The sequence below is a fragment of the Apodemus sylvaticus genome, chromosome 3 (genome assembly GCF_947179515.1).
Source record: "Apodemus sylvaticus chromosome 3, mApoSyl1.1, whole genome shotgun sequence".
NCBI lineage: Eukaryota > Metazoa > Chordata > Mammalia > Rodentia > Muridae > Apodemus > Apodemus sylvaticus.
In genome coordinates this window covers 72,675,759-72,699,549 of record NC_067474.1, presented here as the reverse complement: position 1 = coordinate 72,699,549, position 23,791 = coordinate 72,675,759, and the positions used below count along the sequence as shown (strand labels likewise).

The window sequence follows — 23,791 nt, the reverse complement described above, 5'->3', positions numbered from 1 at the left end:
CGACCGCCCAGTAAGAGTCCAGAGTCAAGTCTTGGGCGCTTTGGGAAGCTTTCACAGCGGCCTCCCGGAAAGGAGTTTCTGTGAGCTTGTGTAAGTAAATTCACTACTATTTTTGAGCCCTCTTCTTTCCCTCTTCCCTTTTCCAACCCCTTCTTTCTCCCAGCCGAGCATCTAGAACCTCATTGGGCAAGTGAGCGCGGGAGGGACCCCCAGCCCACCCCGCCCCACACCACCAGTGCTCGGTGATCCCTGGGTTCTGCACTTAGGAAGTTAGGGAGGCTGGGATCACTTGCGGTCCTGCACGTTCTTGGAGAGATTGAGACCCGCGCTAGGACAGAACAAAGTCTGAAGGTGCATGCAGCGGAACTGCCAGCACCCAGGAAGGCCTGGGCTAAGGAGTTTGCAGGATTGCTAAACTGATTCAAAGGAGAAGACAGGCGGGGATTTGCTCATGTGCAGTAAAAGCTAGCCCTGCAGGGCAGGCCACACACACACACACACACACACACACAGGGGACCCTTTGCAAGGGGGTTGGTCCTCTTAGACTTGTGACGAGTTCAGAAGGACCAGACGCTGTCGTTTTGGAAAAAGAGACAGAATTATGGAGTCTTAAAATTGAAATCTGCCTGTGAAATAGATGGCTCCGTGGGGGAAGGTGCTTATCACACAAGTCCCACAGCCCTGAGTTCGAGCCCTGAAACCACGAGTGGAAGGCGGAAACCCACTCTGAAGTCTCTACAGGGTCTCGGTGACAAGCATGCGCCCCCACTCACGCACCTGCATCACGCACACACGAACTAATAATAACAGTAAACTAGATTTAAGCAGAGCGAGCATGCCCATTATCTCAGCATGTAGATGCAAGAAGATGCAAGGTTCCAGGACAGCTTCTGCTACATAGTTCAAGGCTAGCCTGGGCTACATAGCCAGGCGCTGTAATCAGAAAAACAAGTTGAACTCAGAAATATGGGGTGAAATGATCGTTATTAGAGGCTAAGAAGGGCTGGAAGTATTAGTGAAAGGGCACAGAATCAGGAGTGTGGCTCTTGTCAACAATAATGATTAGTTCAAAACAAGCAGATTATGTCTCATAAAAATAGATGCTACAGAAGGCACTGGGGGAGGGGGAGTTAGGCATTCTACATTGCATACACTATGTCCTATCAAGGTAAGTTTTATTTGTTTAATTATCTATTTGTCAATTTAAAAATCTTACTCGGGGGTGACGTGGATGCTGGAAAGATGACTCAGATGTTAAGAGCCCTTGTAGAGGGTTCGGTTCCGATTATCCGCACCACGTGATGGTTCTCATGAGGCTCGGATTGCAGGATCACCAAGGCCAGCCTGGGCTTCATGAACCCACTTCGCAAACAGCTACAAGTCTGTAGGAAGGGCTGGGCTTTGGATCACCTTCTCCACCCACCATGCTGGGTGAAGTGGACTTCGTGAGCGAACTGGTTAGCCTTGATTGCTTATCTTAAGAATTCTCTGGTGTCCCACGTGATGGCAGAGCACCTTTTTATAATCTGTTGGTTTTGCCTGAAGGCAAGATGAAACTAAATACTTGATTTCCCCCTTAGAGCCAAAACCAGAAACGAATAGATGGAGTCGCTTCGCCCCCTAGTGGCTAAGAGGTCCATGCTGTAGCGGGGGAAACCTGTGGGCTTTGGGTCTCTGTATGTGAGGCTTTCCCTGAAGATTCACTGCAGGAAAGGTTAGAAACTGCAGGACTTTACAAGTCCATTAGTTGTTTAGTGTCCTAGAGAAATTTCAGCATGGCCCGGACAGAATTTGCCAGGTTACGTTTTCTTTGCTTTGAGAGTTTGTTTTAGCCTGTTTCTACACACCTGAGTCTTAACAGGAAAATCATGAGAATAAAATGAGATCAGACATGGGCTGTAGAGATGGCTCAGTGGGTGAGAGCACTGACTGGTCTTCTGAAGGTCCTGAGTTCAAATCCCAGCAACCACATGACGGCTCACAACCATCTGTACAGCTACAGTGTACTCATATACATAAAATAAATAAATCTTTAAAAAATGAGATCAGACATGTGAAATGCTTAGCATAATACCAGAAAGCTCTAAATGGATGTAGTAAAATGACAACATGCTGAGTGACATTAGGGCTGTGTTTCTGGCCCCAGTGCTGTGCCTAGGGGCTGTAAGATGGTCCTTGAGTATGTGTTTCATGTGTTCTAGGTACATCAGGATGGTGCAGGCCAAGAGCTGGACCCTGAAGAAGCACTTTGAAGGCTTCCCTACGGACAGTAACTTCGAGTTGAGGACGATTGAGCTTCCACCCTTAAATAATGGAGGTAAGGAAGATCTTGGCAGGGGCTGCAACAGTTAGCATCTGCTGCAGAAAAGAGAATCCTCAAGTTTGACTTCAGACAACAATTTTTTTAATTAGTTTACAGTTCCATGTGTTAGCAGTTTGTCTAGTATAAGCTGAATGGTTCTTTTGTAGGTCTCACCTGGCTTGATGGTTTTAGAAAAAGTCTCATTCATCATTCTAAGGATAGCAGGCTTCCTGCTGGACTCAGGCTGCAGTTCCTGGGAAGCCTTTCTAGCCAGCCAGATTGGCGTCTTTCCTTGTAGTGGTCCTGTGGTGGATCTAGAACGGCCCAGGGTTGGCAAACTCCAGTGTCTGAGAAATTTTCAAGCTTCTACTTACATTACTTTCCTTAAAAATCTCATAGGTCTGAGCAAGCTGTCCAGAGTCAAAGGCTGGCAAATTCCTTTTTTCTTTTTCTTATTTATTTATTTATTTTTGCTACCTCCTCCTTTTCATGATCTGAGGTAACCACTGGGCTTCATCCTCAAGCCACAGAAGATTTCTTGACTGGAAGGCCAGAACAGGGAGGTGGGAGTTATCTGTGTCCATTTTGCAATCTCCACATAAACCTTTTTAGTTTTTTTTCTTTGCGCTTTAATGTCATCCCACCCCGTCCCCGGGAAGGAAGCTTCTTTGAGGAAGCTCACGCCTGGGTACCTTATCCTTCATGGCTTTGACAGAGGAGGAAGGCTCCTGTGTCCTCGAGAGCCTGATGGTGGCAGTGAGTTAGCGTTTGTGCCCTGCCAGAGCCTGGACTACGAGCACCGTCTGTGGAGCGCTGCAGTGAGCAGGCCTGAGATCAGCTGCACTCGCTGTCCATGCCACAGTCACTGTCTGAGTTTAAGTTGCAGTGGCCAAAAACTTGGATTCAGAGTTCCAGAAAATACACAGGTGAAAGTCACTCTAACAAAGTCCATCTCCTTTGGTATCCCTGAGGTAGGTAATAAAACACCATGTGTCCTGGTTAGTTTTTTGACAGGTTGACACAGGAACCTCAATGGAGGGAAACGGCTTCATCAAATTGCCTGTAGGCAAGTCTTTAGACATTTTCTCTAGAACATTCTTGAAGAACGATCATAGAGGAGGGCTCAGCGCCACCCCTGGATAGGTGATGTATAGAAAGCAGAGTGAATAAGTCATGTGAGTAAGCCAGGAAACCAAGAGTTCCTTTATGGCCTCTGCCTCAACTCCTGCCTCCAGGTTCCCTCCTGGAGTCCCTGCCCTGATGTCTCTTTATAATGGACTGTGATCTGGGCGTGTAAGGGGACAGAAACCCTCTCCTCTTCAAGTTGGTTTTGATCATGGTCTTTACCACAGCAGTGGGAAGCCAATCAGATGCTACATCAACACTGTGCCATGGTGGTTACTAACGTGTCTTTGGCTAAGTTACTTACCTTGACCTTAAATAGGATGGGACCAATAGTTGAAAAGAGCAAACAAATGGATCCCTCTAAGACAATATGAGTGGCACTGTCCTTGTCACCATCATCAGCTGGGCTGGCCTGAATGGAAAGCCCCTCTTATGGTCAATAGAACGCACAGGTGGGGAGCTGGAAAGTGAAGATCATGGTTTTCTCTTGCATGCAGGAGGCTCTGGAGTCCGTCCATGGCACGGTAGAATTAACTATGATAGTACCTTCTGCCGCTAAGCAGAAAGAGTGGGCCCGTTTATTCAGAATGCCAGAGCACTGTAGCCATCAGGTCTTGTGTCAGTAACTTCTGGATTGCTTTGTTTTGCAGAGGTTCTGCTGGAAGCCCTGTTCCTCTCTGTGGATCCTTACATGAGGTATGGCTTCCTTCCCCGGCTTCTCAGGTTGTATGTCTGTCCACATTTTGAAGAACCGCAGCTCTTTTTTTGGGGGGGGGGGTTTGTTTTGTTTTGAGACAGGGTTTCTCTGTGTAGCCCTGGCTGTCTTGGAACTCACTCTGTAGACCAGGCTGGCCTCGAACTCAGAAATCTGCCTGTCTCTGCCTCTCAGAGTGCTGGGATTACAGACGTCTGCCGCCACCGCCACCACCACCACCACCACCACCACCACCACCACCACCTGGCTCGCAGCTCATTTTTTTAAGACAGACCTTGAGTAAAACGCCCGGCTTGCCCGCCCGTTTCTCCCTGGATTGTATCGGTGATGAGATTCATGGCTGCTCATCTCATCTGCAGGCAGAGGCCGGCTCTGCACAGCGTGCCTTCCATTGCAGCTCAGTGGAGTTCCTTCCAGAATTGCTGTGGGGAAAAGGGGGGAAGCTACTCCCCCCCCACACTTTACCATTTCCTACTGCAATAGATGAACAGAAATTACTAAGACTAAAACCAGCTCTTCTCGTCTTCTATTGACCAGCATTTTGATTTTAATTACATGGTCCATAGTTAATTCAAACTCATGATTCAGAAAACACTGAAGGTCAGGAAGGGGGAAAAATGACTTCAGTGGTGCTTCAGCAATTTTTTTAAGCTAAGTAAGTAATACAGCCATTATATAGTATTTTCCCCCATAACTTGCTAGCAAAGATTCAACTCTTGGTTGAAGAATACCATTTATAGGTGTTAACTAGTAGATGGGCAGGGTGGCTCTACCTTGAGAAGCTGAGGCAGAAAGACAACAAGTTAAGACTCCATTGAATGAAAAAAAATGGTAATTACCATCCTTTTGGGGCTGGTTGATGTTGGGGTAACATTATTTTGTGCTGCATTTTAGTGTCATTGGCAGTCACTCGCCTCCAAACAAACACAGTGGTAGGACCCTCACCCTCACTCATAGAATGCGTATTTTAGGGTCCGAGGCAGAAACACTCCACACTATTTCACACGGTCGTGCTACAGGTTGGGAGTTGTTTCTGTACACAGTGTGCCGCCTTTTGCCATTGGCTTGATAGTCAAGCTATTCTCTCCTGGCTGGTCTCGCACACTAAGGACGGATTTTTTTTTTCTTTTTTTTTCAGAATTGCAGCAAACAAACTGAAGGAGGGTGACAGGATAATGGGCGAGCAAGTAGCCAGGTAATTTGTGTAATTGTGTAATTGGTATTTACACAAGTCCTTCTGTTTGGATAAGCGTCTCCTGTGCTTCCTGCCCGCCAGGCCTATGTCTGTCCACCTGCTGCTCACAGCAGCTCGCTCCCCAGCCTGTGTGCTTCTGTGGCTCACTGGGAGAGAAGGAAAAATGATGTGGCTGTGACCAATGACCCAAGGGGAATGATTTGGGGAGGAATGGCTTGTCGGGCTCATGGTTTCCCAGGATTTAGTATGTGGCTCTTGCCTCTGGACTCTGAGCCTGAACTGAGAAGGATCATGGCAGCAGGAGCCTGTTGCAGAGTCTTCTTGGCTCCAGGAAGAAAGGAAGAGAGAGAGAGGGATATGTATAGATATTCATATGGATATGGATATAGATATAGGATAGGTATAGATATAGATGATAGATATGGATGATATATAGATGATATAGATAGAGAGAGCACTGTCCTAACTAGCTTTCATCTCTCTGCTCTTTCACTCAGTCTGAGCTCTCAGCCTACAGCAGCCTATGCTTGCCTACATTCAAGGAAGTTTCCATAGTATTAATCCCCTTACAGGACACATCCACTGACTCGCCTCCTAGGCGGCTCTCAACCAGGCGAGTTGACCACACAACCAGTATAGATGTAGAACTGTACTTTCAGCCTCTCTGCCACCCTTACTTTTAGTGATGTAAATAAAGCCCTATCTAAATATTTTTTCTCTTAGCCCATTTTTTTACCTTCTTGGATAAAAGTTCCTGATAAAATTGCCTCATAGATAAAATGTTACACAAAAAAGAGTTACAGAAGGATGTTGATAGAAAGTTCAAAGCAAGGTTTTCTCATTCTATGAGCTCATTATAAGTTCAAAGCAACAGTTTCACGTGGCCTTGCTTTATCTTAGTGCACTCCTGTGGCCTCATCCTTGGACCTGACTCAGAATGAATGTTTTTACTTGATCACAAATTTGTCCTAAGTATATTTTTCTTCCTAGTGCAATTTATAAAGCTCATTCTATTCCTTATTATGCAGCCTTTACTTACTATTCTATGAGGAAGAGGCACATTCTTTTCTTGATTCTAATTTTACTACATCTTTCTGACAAAACAACTAAAACCATCTCTCTAAATTTTCTTCCTATAATTATTTGGATCAAATCAAGAATGCTATAAAGTCATTAATTCATTTAAACAGCATTAATTCATGAAAGTTCATCTTCCTGTTGATCCACAATAGAGTGGGTTGACGTTCAAGAATATAGTATGTATGTATGTATGTATGTATGTATGTATGTATGTATGTATGTATTAGTGGCAGGAAAGGCATAACAGCAGCAAAAAGCAATCTTGGGATGAAGTTTCTAAGGCTATGTCTCTCCAGAGTGCACCCATGGTAGCCATGCAAAATGGTGGCTATCATCAGGAAACTCACTTGCTTGCCATAGCCTTTCCTAGATGACTTCTGTCACTTTTATAGTTTTTTTTTTTAATTAGGAATTCTCAGTGGCTTAATTTTTATGTTAGAACAATTGTTTTCTTCCAGTGCAGGGTGTACTCCTCACCTGTCTTAGCCATCAGCAGCCTTCCTTCTGTAAATTTTTATGTTTCATGCTAATCAAGGAAATGAACACATAATTGTGTTGGCAGAGGATTGAGGCCTCTGGGGCCAGAGGAGAGAGGACCCTTGCTCAAAAGAAGGGATGTGGGCAGGGACAGGGGTGGCTGTTGGACCAGTTGTGACTGTTCTTCTCAGAAGGCTCTCACAATGGCTAAGAATTAGGGGAGCTTCCCCAGGGTGCCAGCCACAGATTATAAACCTCAGTGCCTTCTTGTGAACATTCCCCACACAGACTCCTGACTCCCATGAGCGGGGGAAAAGGGAATCACACATCTTACTGTACTTTTATCTTTCAGAGTCGTGGAAAGTAAGAACGCAGCCTTCCCAACAGGAACGATTGTAGTGGCTTTACTAGGTTGGACATCACATTCCATTTCTGATGGGAATGGACTGAGGAAGCTGCCCACAGGGTGGCCGGACAAGTTACCGCTGTCCTTGGCGCTGGGAACAGTTGGCATGCCAGGGTGAGTGCCATCGGTAGGTTTTGTCTGTCAGAATGTCCAGCGCTGTAACTTGATAAACAAGGAGAGATGTGAGGCGAAGACAGATAAGAGGAAGATGGTAGAAAAAAGAAAGGAGGGAGCTTAAAGTGAGTTACTGGATAAATACAGAAAACATTATATATTAAGAATACTGTACAACCTCAAAAGGAAGGGAATCTTGGCATATATCATAACGTAGATGAACCCGAAGGACATTAAGTAGGTCAGGTACAGAAAGACAAACACCACACGATCTCATGCCATCCTGGGTCAGCGTCTTCTTTCTGTGAGAACGCCCAGGAGCAGCAATTTTAATGGAGGGAGGGTCCTGCTGGGTCATGGTTTCTGAGGCCTCAGTTCATCACTGCTGCTTTGATGGACGACAAGGTGGATGATCATGGTGCCAGGGGCATGATGGGGCAGACCTGCCTATCCATCCTTTGGCACTCAGGAAGAAGAGAAACGTAGTAAGGAGCCAGAGAGGAGATGCGCCTTTCTAGGGCACCGCCCACAGTGATCTGCTTCCTCCAACTAGTCCCCGCCTCCTGATAATGCCGTCATATTATGAATCCATGCGATGAATGCTTTGATTACGTCAGAGCCCTCATGATTTAATCACTTTGCCAATACCACATCTCTGAACACTGATGCTTTGGAAGCCAAGCCTTGGGGAAGCCATGAGCCTTGGGGGGAGCCCAGGTGGGAGAGGGGGTCAGCTCCTCTCCAAACTGTAGTATAAGTGGAATCCATAGAAGGGAGAGGATAATGATGGGGCCTGAGAGACAGGTTGGTGCAGAGACACAAACCTTATTTAGAGATGTTCATTTAAGAGACACTGCTGCTGTACAGCAGGACAAACATATTAGAACAATAAGGTTGGCAATTAGTTATGTGTATGTTAATTAGCTCAATTTAGTTATTCTGTGTATGTATATTTAAAACATGTTATGTACTATACATGCATATCTGTATATGTCTACATTTGTGCAGTTATTGTCAGTTAAAAGATGATCTACAAGTATTCTTGAGGCTAAATGAAGAGGGGAAAATCATGTCAGACATGCCCCACTTATTAAAGGCTCCAACCTCTCCCAGCGGTGCCAATGTGGGAAATCATTCTTTAACACGCAAGAGACATTGAAAAGCAAACTGTCTTCTGTCTTCTGTAATCTCAGTTACTCAGAAGTTCAGGCAGGAAGATCATGAGTTAGATGTCAGCCTGAGACAAAGCTAGCCGCTATCTAAAAAAAAAAAAAAATCAAGCCAGGTGTGGTAGCACATGCTTTCAATCCCCAGTTTGAGGCCAGCCTGGGCTACATAGCATGTCCCGGGCCAGCAAGGGCTACACAGTGAGATCTGCCCCGGAAAAAGTGACAAAGGGGGTGGGACGTCCAAATTAATGTTTTCTTTTCTGAAGTGTTGATTCTTTAAATCCTCCTTAGGCTAAGGCAGCTTAATAATTCTGCCTAGGACGTCTTTTTTTCTTGTTGACCTTACCTCAGTTTGGTGTCTAAAAGGAAGTGGGGTTTTGTTCTTAGGTCAGTGTGTCTACTTGAAAGCTGACTCTAGAGATTCCTTGGAGGTAGACAGTGAAAGGAGATGCTGCTTGACACTGGTGTAATGACAGAGCCAGAAAATGTGTGTGTGTGTGTGTGTGTGTGTGTATCTGTGAAATGAGTTGATATGTAACATATGTTTTCACAGTATGTGTAAAATGGCAGGTAGATCGTAATTTAAAAGATTGGGCTACATGGCCAAAGAGGAAGAGAGGGAGGGGACAGGGGATGGGGGGAGGGCGAGGAGTGGGGAGGGGCACTACTCACACATCCTTATGGTCTCTCCTCAGCCTCACTGCCTACTTCGGCCTGCTTGACATCTGTGGCGTCAAGGGTGGAGAAACGGTGCTGGTCAGTGCGGCAGCAGGAGCAGTGGGCTCTGTGGTGGGGCAGATAGCTAAGCTCAAGGTACGTGTCTTCCTCTGGTCATGCCTCTGCACGGCTCAGTGTGTACCGAGAACAGCAGCACCTGCAGAGGGAGGGCTCTCTGGACTCAAGGGGGTGCAGTCAGCTTGCTGCGACTTGTTCAGAAGTTAGAGGCTGAGAAGGGCAGAATGGGGAGAAGAGAACAGTAAAGATGAGCTGGCCAGTGCTGACTGACAGCTACAGGACAGGTCAGGAGTGGGCCCGGCTAGACTGCGGGGTACTAGCACTATTTTTTCTGTTATTGTTGTTGTTGTTTTTGTTGTTACTGTTATTGTTGCTGCTACTACTACAAGTAATAGTAGCAGCAGTAGTAGTATTTTTACTTTGTGTTCTCTTGCTCAGTTTAATCCCCTTCCTTCATGATTGTCCCAAGAAATTTACAAAGAGGGACTTGTAAACCAGGAGTCATGGCCCACATGACTTCATTGCAAAGGCTATTGCACCAGAAAGAAATGAGCAGCCAGCCCAGGGAGGCGGGGCCCTTGTTTGGGAACCAGCTCCTGCCATAGAAACGTAAGCAGAAGTGCACTAGAAGTGTAGGCTGTGACTTGGGCAGGTCTCTGCTCAGGGGATGCAGTCTGAGGGGAGTATGCAGGAGAGCAGGCAGCTCAGACCTGGCCAGGATTTGGCTTCTCACAGTGTGGAGGGTCTCAGGAGATCTACCTGGGTGATGTCGCTTTGTCAAAGGCGTCTGCACAGGACTTGGCCACGTTCTTAGAAGGACAAGGGAGGGGAATGGAGTTGAATCGTGGCCTATATCCAATAGTGAAGGGTTGGTCTTTATTACTAATAGGAGCTCGACCATGAATGAGGTTGTAGGAAGTATTTATGTAAATACCTATAGGGGAAAAGCGGCTGAATCCTAACTACTGTTTCAGCTTTTGACATCTTAACTTTACCACCAACGAGCTGCATTTGTTTTCCGGAGCCATTTTAGCAATCCATATACCCTTGGAACTGATTTAGTAGCGTTTGGGCAAGGCTGGTCATTGAACCTAGGGTCTAGTGCATGCTTAGCAAGGCTCTGCCACTGAACTATACCCCAGTCTCTGGTTTGGTAACATTTCGAGAAAATTTTGCCTTTGTCTTTTACATGTGAGTTTGATTTGGAGGTTTCGGTTTCTCTTTTTTCTGAACTCAGAATGTCTAACTATATTCAGCATAGGCTAGATTTAAAAAATGAATTAGAAGTATTTCCAATATATAGATTGCAAATGTTTTATTAAAACTATGGAGCTCTGAAGAGATGACTGCATGGTAAAGGAACATTCTGACCTGCCTGACGACCCGAGTTCAGTCACTGGAACCCATGTGAGGGTGCGAGGGGAAGTAGTGAGTGGACTCCACAGTGTTGTCTCCTGACCTCCATACGTGTGCTGTTAACTATGCGTGCATCCATACTCACTCGCCATCAGCACTATGCATGACTAATAATAAGTATAAAGTTTTAAAAATCCTTGAGTGGGGATGTCAAATGATAATCTTATGAGCCATGGCACTGTGCTGAAGAGATGGCTCAGAAGTTAACAGTTGCTACCTACCCAAGTTCAGTTCTCAGCAGCCACACAGTGGCTCACAATCTCCTGTGTCCAGCTCTACAGGACCTCTTCTGGCCTTCCTAGGCACCTTCACACACACACACACACAACCAAAACACAGCAACAACCAAGACCACAGCACTGAGATAGGATACATGTCTTTGGGGGAAGAGAAGAGGCATCTCAGGGTGAAGAAGCCAGGCGGTCAGGTGACTGGATTATTAAAAGCAGCAGGCTGAACAGCAAACAAAGCAGACATAGATGAGCTCTGCTAAGTGGGCTCAAGCCAGCTGTAGCTGGTTCTAGTCTGGCTTAGGAACCAGTTTTCCCCTCAGGGTCTGTTGAGCTACTGTGGAGTTCCTCGTGTGGGGGGTGTACCATGGTTTTGGTAGGAAATTTGGTGAAATTACGGTGAAGGCTTGGCCCTACTTCAGAAGTGGGACTTTGGTGAAGTGACTGAATTATGGGGGAGGGGCAGGATCCTGACCTCACCCATGGATCAACTACCCGTAGATTCATGGTCTGAAGGCATTGTCGGTAGATGGGAAAAACTAGAATGCAAGAGCTTAAGTAAGTCACTGGACTCTGTCCTTGAAGGTTGTTCTAGATTGTCCTTATCTGTCTCTGTCCCTTCTCTTCCTCTGCCGTAGTTGAGTGGCTTTCTAATGCCACGCCCTTCTGCTGTGATACACATATTATACTCCCGACACGTGGAGTGAGGTGACCTTGGGATAAAGCATCTAAAGCTGTGAGCCAAAGTAAATCTTCCCTCCTTTAACTCGTTTCCCCCGGTGGTTTTCATAGCATGGGACAGTTGACTAGCACACAGTGTGATCTCCGGCAACCTGATGGTGTTAGCCTGGGAACGTGGCTTTGGACTGTGCTTCTGCTTCTTTAATTGATTAAAGAATTCTCTCCCCTCCCCCCATTTAGGGCTGCAAAGTTGTTGGGACAGCGGGGTCTGATGCAAAGGTTGCCTATCTTAAGAAGCTTGGATTCGACGTGGCCTTTAACTACAAGACAGTAAAGTCGTTGGAGGAAGCTTTGAAGGCAGCTTCTCCAGATGGTTATGATTGCTATTTTGATAATGTAAGTATGAACAGGTTTCTAAAGTTGCCAGCTAGAACATATGAATAAAGTACATTCTTTGGGGGTGGGGAGATTTGTTAAGATATAATTGCACAGACCATGGGATTTATTCATTCAAACTGCATAGCCAGGCAGAGTAGCTGTGCCTATAATCCCAGTACTCATAATGCTGAGGCAGGAGGATAGCAGGCTCAGGGCAAGCCTGGGCTTCTTAGTGAGACCATGTCTTCCATTATCAAGCAATGAATGAATGAATGAATGAATGAACAACCAACTGTAGAATTTTAGACTGAAAATATGACTCAGTAATAGACTTGTTGCTGACCATGTACACGGCCCTGCGTTCAATCCCAGCACTGCAAAAGAAAGGAAGTTATAGTTCAGATCTTAACCATTGTTAGTATCAAACTGTCTATATGACCGCAGTTTTAGAATGTTTATCATTCCCCAAAGAAACATTAATCATCAGTTACCTTCCCACTTTCTTCCCCTCAAAAATGTGTTCCTTTGTGCCTGGCTTCTTTCACTTAGCAGAAGGATTCCATATCCATCTATGTTGGGGTAGGGTCAGTCTTTCATCACTTTTGAATGAGTGAGTTCTATTTCGTTGTATGGATATACCACATATTCTGTCTGTTCATCAGGTCATAGGCATCAAGTTCTTTACCCTTTTTTAACCATTGTATAAGGCTACTATAAATGTTCATGTACACATTTTCATTTGGATTTGTTTTCATTTCTCTTGGGTATTCACCTGTGAGTAGACTAGCCAGGTCACATGGAAACTTCATGTTTACATTTTGAGGAACTGCCAAAGTGTTTTTGTAAAGTGACTGCACTGTCTTTCATTCTTACCAGCGGCCTTGAAGGGTTAGAATCTTTCCCTAACCTTAATGAAATTGCTGGCTTTCTTATACCTATCTTAGTCTGTTTGAAGTGACATTTCAGGTGGTTTTGAATTACATTTCGTTGGGTCACATGACACTGAAGATTGCTCATGGGCGTACATGTATCATGCTTGGGGAAAAGTGTATAGCCTAGTGCTCATCTAGGCTCTCTGAGTTTGTTATATCTGAGAATATGTCTCTTTGTTCCAGTTAACGCTATTGGCAGTAGTTGTGTTCTATAAAGTCACCAGGATCATTGAACTATGTCTTCTAGGAGAAATGTCTACATATGAACATTTCTCATGTGGATTATGATCTTAAATCCTAGCACACACCTCCCCCACCCCCTTTGTAGCTTGTTTATTTACAGAAGAGGAATTAGGCTCAGAAGCATTTCACTAAGATGAAGTGTTATGTAACGGCCCTTAAACTCACGAAGTTGACATCCATTCTCCACTCCACTCTGCCCAAAGCCCGGGCTCCACTGTCCCCATCCTTTGTTGGCAAGATGTCACAGGAAGGCAGAGCATCGCCTTGCTTGTTCAGTCTCTGCTGGGAATGCCGAAGTCTGCAAATGATCTGGGTTCCATTTTGAAGGCACAGATAAATCTTAGCAAGTTATATAGTTCACAGATATGGAATCCTGTGAGAATGATGGTTGACTGTATATAGTTTCAGGGTTTTCTCCAGCTCCATGAACTTTCAGCATTCTCTAGATATTATCCTCAGAAACACAGACATTTCAATTGGTTGGGCTTTTGCTGTGCTGTCTAACAATGCTGCCTTCTCTGGGTCACTGATATGTGTGTCTTTGCTTCTACTGAGGTTTAAGGGTTAGCTCTGGCACGCCTGTCAGTGTTACATACATGTTTGGGCTACAGTTGGGAGAGCCACTGATCTTCTCCGAGTGGCTGTGCACCAACTGCTTATTCGGCTCTGCAGTTGTCAAGGCTTCCCTGTTAGGAAGTGCCTTGACATTCATTCACATGGAATCCAATCGAGAGCAAATGTAACGGCTGCCTTTGTGCTCCCTTTGGTCCCACTGTGTTTTCTGTTTCCACTTTGCTTTAATTGAGCTTTGTGGTATACTTTGAAATTTGAAAGTGTGAGTCCCATAGCTTTGTTCCTGAATGCCCTTTGTGTAGTGCTACTTAACATTTTAGATGATAGGATAATGAAACTATTGGGCTATGCAGAAGATTCTAATATTTAACGCACTGACTTTACTACTATGCAAGGTATGTTCCTCAGGTTAAATGAAAATGTCCCTTTTTTGAAAATTATCTTATGTAACCCAGGCTGGCCTCAGACTCACTATGTAACGGAGAATGACCTTAAAGTTCTGATTCTCCTGCCTCCACCTACTGAAGATGTCCATTTCTGTTGAATTTTAGCTGCAATCATTACAACTGTTTGTACTGCTTCAACCAATTTTGTAAATTCTCCTAAATGCAATGCAATCTTGAAAGTATTTAAATCTCTTTCCTTCTCTCTCTCTCTCTCTCTCTCTCTCTCTCTCTCTCTCTCTCTTCTTCTTCTTCTTCTTTCCTTCCTTCCTTCTTCCTCCCTCCCTCCCTCCCTTCCTTCCTCCTTCCTTCCTTCCTTCGCCCTCCCTCCCTCCCTCCCTCCCTCCCTCCCTCCCTCCCTCCCTCCCTCCCTCCCTCCTTCCTTCCTTCCTTCCTTCCTTCCTTCCTTCCTTCCTTTCTTTCTTTTTCTTTTTCTTTCTCTTTTTCTGACTGTCTACTTAGGTAGGTGGAGAGTTTTCAAACACTGTTATGCTCCAGATGAAGACATTTGGAAGAATTGCCATCTGTGGTGCCATCTCTCAATACAACCGCACTGGCCCATGTCCCCAAGGTACTGTGCTCCTGCAGATGTAGCAGGGCTGGACAAAGGGAAAATTCACAGATATGGGGAAGGGCCGGGCTGGCTGTCATATCTTCACAGGTGTGGGCTGACTTCCCAGAGCTGCAAGCCATCTGTGTGGCCTGACAGTTTTCCCCGAAATGAGAAAGAGGCATGGCTGATCCCACTTTCTTGCTGCACACTGTTTGATTGGCAGCTTTTATATCTCTTGTGCTCTTCATCTCTCTCCTTCACTCCCTGCCTCTCCCTTACATCCCCAGAGGTTCAAAAGCAGTATCAACCTAGGGCCTACTTGCCTTGCTTCTGGTCTATGAAGGACCCTGTGTGAGCCTCTTACAAGATGAATGACTGACACAAAACCAAATCCAATGCTGTTGTTCCTCACATAGGGTCCCTGCTCTGCTGTCATGGTGACAGATTTATTTGAGATCATCAAGAAAGGATAATGAAGAGGAGGAATCTCTGTCTGTAATCAGTCTATGGGAGATCACAGAACAACTGGTTACTTCTGTTCTGGGCTTGCCTAGTATGAATAAAATCTCACAGCACAGATCGACAGCAGAATTGCCTGGAGATGGGTGCTTAGGGCCAAAGGGGCTGAGGAAGGATTGATCACAGAGTCCCTCTTGAGTTGTGGAGAATCAACCAGTTTCAGTAGACCTCAAAGACAAGTCATTATCTCCACCAATTTATAGCCGTATTTGCTCTGTTGCTCAAAATAGAAATCAGTGTTCCTGTCGGCAGGGATAATCCAGCAGACATTCCAGATTCATTTGGCAATCTCACTGAGAGGGACAAACCTCTCATCCATCCTCTTTTGCATTTGATGCTAAGGTGGAATCATGGGAAATCATCTGTCTGCCACCCAAAGAGAGCTCCAGGGTACTTTTTCCTATCTGTAGTTCAAATAAGTATAACCAAAGATTTCTAAACATAGTAATTTGGTCTAGTCTTTTTAGCAATTAGTCTTTGGAATTTTAGGTTGCTCAGACAGATCTTAGAGATGGCAACTGACCTTGTCTATTTTATTCAGATGGGGTTCTGCCTTGCTTCTGAGGCCCAGAAATTCTAGCACAGTCCAGTTTCATTAGACCTTGGAGACAAGTCATTATTTCCACCAATTTATAGCCACATTTGCTGTTTTGCACTTTAACAAAGAAATCAATGTTCTTGTCAGAATCAGCAAAAGATTCCAAGTTTCAACCTTTTATGCATGTGTGAGGTGTGACACATGTATGTTTGTCATTATGTGTGTGTGTGTGTGTGTGTGTGTACTCATGTGTAGGTCAAATGTCAACCTTGGGGATCCTCTTGGGGCTGCTTTCCATGTTTGTTTGGAGACTATTGTCTTTCACTGCAGCTGGGGCAGTCAATTTTTCCTGATGGCTGGCTAATGAGTTCCAGGGATCCTTCTATCTGGAGTAGAGGTTTGAATCACCATGCTTGGCTTTTATTTACATGGGTGCTGGGGGATCTGAACTCATGACCTCATGCCCGCATAGCATGCCTGAGTCATCTGCCTAGCCAAGGTTGAACCTTTAACTTAAAATGAAATAAGGTTGCTATGATCCTTTTTTTTTTTAAAGATTTATTTCATGTATATGAGTACACTTGGAGCTGTCCAGATGGTTGTGAGCCTTCAGGTGGTTACTGGGAATTGAATTTAGGACCTCTGATCCCTCCGGTTGACCCCACTCACTCTGGTTAGCCCAGCTCCCTCTGGTTAACCTTCCTCGTTCAGTCCCTGCTTGCTCAAGCCCATTTATTTATTATTATAAATAATAATAAAGACACTGTAGCTGTCTTCAGACACACCAGAAGAGGGCATCTGATCTTATTATGGATGGTTATGAGCCACCATGTGGTTGCTGGGATTTGAACTCAGGACCTTCAGAAGAGCAGTGAGTGCTCTTAACCACTGAGCCAGCCCCTGCTATGAGCCTTTGCAGAAGTGGTCAATGCATGGACTTCTTTCTAGCTTTATGCATTGGTCCTGCGTTTACATATGCCACTCATCATGGGCCAGTTTCCATTGGTTCCAGACAATGTTCCATTTTCCTGATGACAAATGGTACTTTCTTCCAAGCAGTGAATGGACCACAGTTATTCTGGAAGCCAAGGCTGCATTGTTCAGCTCTCCTGATGCTTCCATTCCATTCATATCCACAGCTGAGCCCTGGAGAGTGTGAGACTGAGGGAGCATCATGCTCTCAGATGCTGGTCGCCAGGCAACCAGGGCAGCCTTCTCTTCCCTATGGAGTATAATACAGTCACAGGGTTTGGGCTGTAGATGTCTTTGGGACCATTATTCTCCCCACTACACAGTTAGTGGTAGTGGGCAGCAGCCCCATGGATCAGAAGGGAGTAGAGGAAACAGAATGGTGTGGGTGGAGAGTGCTTGGAGAACCATGCCAGTGATTAGTATTCCTCTGCTTCACTGTGGACATGTCCCTGGACTCTGTCCCACAAGTGCACCCTACTTTTCCAGGCCCACCCCCAGAGGTGGTTATCTATCAGCAGCTGCGCATGGAGGGGTTCATCGTCACTCGGTGGCAGGGAGAAGTCCGCCAGAAGGCTCTGACAGACTTGATGAATTGGGTCTCACAGGTAAGGGGACCAAACCACTCCACCTCCCCACCAGCACCCAAAGGCTTCTGCAACTCCTAACCTCCAGTCTTGCAGTCCTTTGCTTTCCTGCTATATTGTTTCTCTAAGCCAGTTGGATCAATGTTTCCAAATACAGTCTTTAATCATCTTAAAAAAACAAAACAGACTTCTCTAAATTTCTTGCTTTGGGGCTGTGGATAAGGACAGTGGTGAAGTCAGTGTGCCACTGTGTATCATGACAATCTTGTCTCAGCATCCTGAATGCTGGAGTTACAGACATGTACCACCATGTCCAAAATGCTCTAAATCCCATTGCTCTTCAAACCCATCCGTTTTATAACAGAACACCTGGAGGTGGCATTATCTATATTTGCACAGACAGTGTCTTTCTTGCCATCCCGTTTCAGACCTGTATGTCAGGCTTTTACACTAACCCCATTCCACCAGCCTTTGTCAAGCACACGGTGTTTTTCTCGCTCTTGGAACCACCCAGCTCTCCGTTTGCTGGTCTCCTCGGTCCCATTCCTCACCGCGTGGACTTCTTGCTAAATGAAGTTGAGCTGTCTTCATTTCATTCTATCTACTTCTTTGTTCCCTGCCCCCACTGCCTACTCCACAGCCTAATACTGGGATTGACTCCAAAGGCTCAGCAAACACTTTTCCTCACTTGAGAGCCCTACTTTTTTTTCTTTAATGGTTTTTATTTTAATGCAATTGCAGATTGACATGAAAAAAATTGAGAAGACAGTACAGGAAGTTTTCATAAATCCTCATGTTATACCTTAATTTTCCCTATTATTAAAATCTCCACTAGTATTTGCATTAGTTTCCTAGGGCTACCATCACAAAGCACCACAGGATGGGTGTCTTAAAAAACAGGGATTTATTTTCTTGAAGTGCTAGAGGCTACTCTGTGCTTGCCTCTTCAGACTGTATTCCTCCTGTATCTGCTTATGGTCTTCTCTGAGTGTGTCAGTTTCACTCCCTAAAAGGGACCCCAGTCCTATTTGATTATGGGCTACTCATATGACCTCATTATATTCTAATTATGTTTTTAAAGGCCTTGACTTAGAAGAGACATTCTGAGGCTCTGAGAAACCTCTGAATTCAGCAAAGGAATTTGGGGGGCAGGTAGGGCCCAGTTTAGCCCACAGCAATATTCATTCTGCATTTTTATTTATTACACTAGATTTTAGCTCCCTATCTTATGCAGTTCTCTATCCTTTTAAAGGTAGAAATGAGCTAGGTCTATCAAGTCAGGGATTCAGATTCCACTTTTGTACCTTCTGAGGGCTCATGGCATGACCATAAGTCTATAAAGAGTATTTGGCCATCACTAGATTATATTATGAAAAACTATCAGATAGCTTGGGATTCTACATTAAAAAAAAAAACCCTTTAAAAACAAGAACCCCAGAGCTGGTAGAGGGAACCTTGGTTAGAAGGGAGAATGGGGTGTGAAGCCCTGTGGTATTTACATTTCCTGAACAGGCTGTACCCCTTCCAGTCTTAGTTGAGGTGTAGTGTGTCCTATCAGTAGGCTACTAGCTGTGATGTAAACAGCCTCTGCTGAGGATGTGCCGCTCTCTGGAGAGCCCGCATGGTTGGACCCTCCTGTAGTGGACCACCTTTCTGCCATTACACTGTGATATGTCATGCACACTCTGTCCATAGGTTTTGTTATCCACAGACAAGAGGGCCTACACCTCAGACTTCCAGGGCTCTTACGGTGCATCTGATCAGTTTGTCGCTAGGATGGGAAGAGAATGTCATTTGGAAGATGACACCAACCCAAAACATTTGTTGTTTCTATGCAGGGTAAAATCCAGTATCATGAGTCCATCACTGAGGGATTTGAGAAAATGCCCGCAGCGTTCATGGGAATGTTGAAAGGAGAAAACCTGGGGAAGGCCATAGTGAAAGCATGAAAAAAATGGCGCACCACGGATCATCCCTTCAGGATTAGCTGTTCACCAGTCAGTACACACGTCTATTGTCTTAGGAAAGCTTTAACTGCAATGAGTTTGACCTAGCTAATAAAACACACGTGTGATTTTTCTCCATCTGTGATAGAGAATGAAATCATGACAAACAATGAGCAGGTTGCTGCCGACTTCAGCTCCTCCTGGGTGACTGTAACACATGTTGCCTTTGGTGTCTGTTCTAATTTTGTTTCTGTTGTTGTAATGAAAGCAATTTGGAGGAGGAAAGGGTTTTCTTGACTTATACTTTTAGTATAAGTTTCAGTGTGTCACCAAGAGAATTGAGGGCAGGAACTTGAAGGTAGGTCTGCTTTGTAATCCATTAGCAAGATTAGAAATACTGGGATAAAGCTTTTATCATTATCAATTGGCTCTAAAATTATTGTATTGACATCTTGTAAATTGTAATATTATTTACACATAAATCTGATTGGTTAATTAAGCAATAAGAGTCTTGATTCTATTGAGTAATTGGGTGGTGAGGTGGCAGATTGTGGGGGTGTGGGGCGTTGTGTGGGTCTCCTCCAAACAGATGGCTAGCAGAGGGGGTGCTAAGTGAGCCGGCCCAGCAGAGGCCCAGTGTCCCTGCAGGGCCTGAGAATCTGAAGCAGGAGAGATCCCTGAAAAAATGGCTGGGCGGTAGCCCTGTGTTCCAGTTGGCAGGAGGTCAGGAGCATGGTCCAGGATCTCGGAGGGTTGGCGGGTCAACTTTTTAATATTTCCCTGCAACAGGTAACCAGTGGAGGCTATTGAGAACTGAAGACATGAATGGCACTCCTTTAAAAAACAAACAAAAAACTAGGGCCAATGAGATGGCTTAGCAGGTAAGGGGTCTGCCACCAAGGCTGACAACCTAAGTTTGATCCCTGGAAGACACATGTAGAGGGAGAAAATCAACTCTCATAATTGTCTCTGGCTTCCACACATATGACATGACGGGTTTTCATGCACGCGCACATACAAGCCAACAAACAAAATCGAAACACAACAACAACAACAAAAAAAAAAAACCAAAGCAAGAGGTATTCTTCATTAGATACTTTATTGTTTTAGTTGTGATTCACTGTAACTACTGCACCGTACAGGGTGCCCTTAACACTGCAGAGGAGTGTGCACTTTTCAGTGACACACAAATACATCACCCATCTAGTCAGCATTGACAAACCGACAAATGACATTTATCTCTGCACAGATGGGATATCATAAAGGATTACATCAACATGTTATGCAGATAGCACAAGTGAAAGTGTTATTTGTATAGTTCATAACCATTAATCAAAGTGCTTCTTACTGGAATTGTGATTATTCTATAGGTAAAAATACATGAAAAAATATTTAAAGTTTAGTCAAAGGCATATCTCTAAGGATCAAAGGCATATCTCTAAGGCAAAGTTCAGTGCAGACACAGAAGCTCACACTGTAGGCGGCACAGTAGGGAAGGAAGGGACTGGACGAGGGTCCAGTGCACATTCACTGAGGAATGCCAGTTGCGATTTACAGCAGCAGCAGCAGCAGAGGCAGCGGCAGTGGCGGCAGCAGTAGCAGCAAACACGGAGTTCAAGTATTAAAGACAACACAGTAGGCAATACTAAAGACAGTACTTCAGATCTACATCTTTCTTTGACAACATAGTCAAAAAAAAATTCCACAAAACCCAGCAAAATGAAATCTAAGTTTCTAACCAAAATACCGTAAGCAACTTTTTAACAGGTTTCAGATTGTAAGCGTGCCAATTACACAGCAGTCTGACTCTTGCACATGCACACGCGCGTACAGAGGACCACAGGTAGATGAAAGTGAATCCAAGTATTACAATCCATTCAAAATATTTTGGAAAAATGGCAGTCTGAAAGATACCCACGAAAACAGAAAACACCACACCACCTCACGATTCTGCTCAGTGTCAACATGAGCAAATTACATATTTCTCACAGAATATATACATTTCTATTATCAAAAATCAGTTGACTCAAAATTTGAAAACTTTCAAATTTTTTTTGTTTTTGTTTTGTTTTTAGTTTTAGATGATCTGTGTAAGACATTGCCCACGGAAAACTTTGATTACATTGTCTCAAAGAACACCTAAATTTACAGAGAGAAGCCAAATCATTGCCTCAAATCTCAAACTTCTGATTTATTAGAAAGGTTTTTCATCTGTTAAGGAACTTCAGCTAAGCAGAAAGATTAGTTTCTTTCAAGAAGATAGAATTATAGCTGAGTTTAAAGACCCAATGGGTTGTCCTTTTAAAGCAAGAGATAGTAGGTTTTTTTTTTCCTCATTGTTTTGTTACAGTGTATGATTCATACTGAAAGTGTTCTTCTTACTCAGTTTGCTAAAGCAGACTCCTAAGAAGGGTCAGGTACATGTTCTCAGGTTCCTCGTGTGTTTTTATCAGCACCACCCGGATGGATGACTCACGGGAGTTGAAGCTGTCCTGCTCGAGGAAGTCCACCTGGGGATGGCCTTGAATGCCTGCAATGTTCTGTGCCAAGTGAGATAAGCCAGGCACAAAAACACACACACATACTGTCCTGTTATGTGTGTGACGATCGGACAAGAGCCAGGTGAGGGAAGGAAGTGTAATTGTGATGATTGGGAGAGGCAAGGACGGAGAGCCAGTCTGCAGTGAGGTGCGTGTGGAAGGATGGACAAAGGCTGTGGACGAGTGATAACCACAGAATGGGACAACCTAAAAGCTACACACGTGGCTCATTCTATAGCACACATATTTTATGTCAGAAATAATTGTAAAGTAAAAAGAATAAAAGTAAACTCACTGGCAGACCCCTTTGTTGTCTCATGATGGAAAAGGAATTCCCAGATGGAAACTCACTGTGAAACATTCTAAAGAGCAAGGACTTTGTTTAAAACAATAGCTGACTGAAATACTTATCACTATAAACAGACAAAAAGGTTTAAGAAGAAATTCTATGAGGAGTCATAAACCATAAATTAAAAACCCTTAGATGACCTGACAATCGAAAACCTGACTTAAGTACGTGGGTGGCAGGTCAGACTGAATGGCTTTTGTGCAATTTGTTAGCTATGGATAAATATTTTGCAGTAGGGTTTATAGATTCCCTCTAGTGCACGGTGATAGAAAGCGCATATTGTATGTACATAAAGAGCTTGCTATAACTTAACTAGTCTGACTTTTAAAGGGATAAAGAATTTGGAAAAACTCAAAGATGTATGAAAGGCAGATGATGATGTCACATCAGGGAGATGCAAATTAAAACGGCACAGAAATGCCCCTCATCAGGGTGACTAGCGGTTTTAAAAGACTGGCCCAGGTGTAAAGAAAATGGAACCTTCACATGCTGCTGGCCATTACTTAAAATGATGTAGTCACACTGGAAAGCAATGTGGCAATTTCCTATATAGCTAAACAAAAATACATGACCCCAAAACTTTACCTGAAGATGTCTACCAAGCAAAACAATTAAAATTAATGTCTACACAGACTTACACATTACATTCACAGTGTTGTTCCTAAGGGCCAACCACCTAAGAAGAAAGAAGAGAATGTCCTCTCATAGGTATATAGATGAAGTATCACAGGATAGAATATTACTTAACAATGATCAATACTAACAAACAACATCTTAATAGTAAGAAATCACATAGGCTAGAACATGCATAAAATTAAAACCATGATGGAAACAGAGAAACAAAGGCCAATATAAAATGACTAGAAATGGCCATTCTGTTAATACAAGGTTAGTGGTTACCTGGAGTCAGAGATGAGATCAAGAATTATATATAAATGGGTATATCCAATGGGTACTTTTATTAGGATGATGTTTCGAAAAATGGATTATGGTAATGAATGTACACTTCAGTAAAACTGATGAAAACTCATACAAATAGCAAACCTTGGTTTTAAGCATATGTATTCTATATTTTAATCAAATTGTAAAAAAAAAAAAAAGTTTTATTTCTAGCCCCCAACTGAGACTGGGATTAAAAACATCCTCTTGTGAAGTTTCCTAGAACATTCTGGAACAGGTCTCTTCTCAAGAGTTGTTTTGTGTACTTTATTAAATATTTAAATAAAATATATTGTTTCAGAAAATCCGTAAGCCCATTTTAAAGATTCATATAAGCCACATTCCTTTGATGTCAGGAATGTGTTTACTTGGTCTGTTTGGCAACAGTTATACATACGATCAATGTATCCTGAAGTAATGTCTGATTCTTTTGGGGTTTAGGATGAGGAGGAGCCACCCAGAAGGACCCACCCTGGTATCCAGAGGTAGCATTTCTAAATAGTGAAAGCTTTGTGCATACTTACATACTCGACAGCTAAAACCGTCTAAGGCCCCAATCTGATTCACTCTAACCTCCTGTGACTTTTGTCATATGGAATTGTTATAGAGGTGCTGGAGGGAGGCTGTGCTCACCAC

General features: G+C 44.1%; 1 protein-coding gene across 1 annotated transcript; it reads left to right on the top strand.

Annotated features, from left to right (window-relative positions):
• On the top strand, nt 1–19,749 carry Ptgr1 (prostaglandin reductase 1). The gene is made up of 10 exons (XM_052176554.1): nt 1–90; nt 2,203–2,318; nt 4,079–4,124; nt 5,282–5,338; nt 7,248–7,415; nt 9,280–9,397; nt 11,887–12,042; nt 14,678–14,786; nt 17,284–17,402; nt 19,220–19,749. The coding sequence occupies exons 2-10, from the start codon at nt 2,213–2,215 to the stop codon at nt 19,328–19,330; spliced, it is 990 nt and encodes a 329-aa protein (XP_052032514.1). The 5' UTR covers nt 1–90; nt 2,203–2,212; the 3' UTR covers nt 19,331–19,749.
• Nucleotides 19,750–23,791: the final 4,042 nt, after the last annotated feature.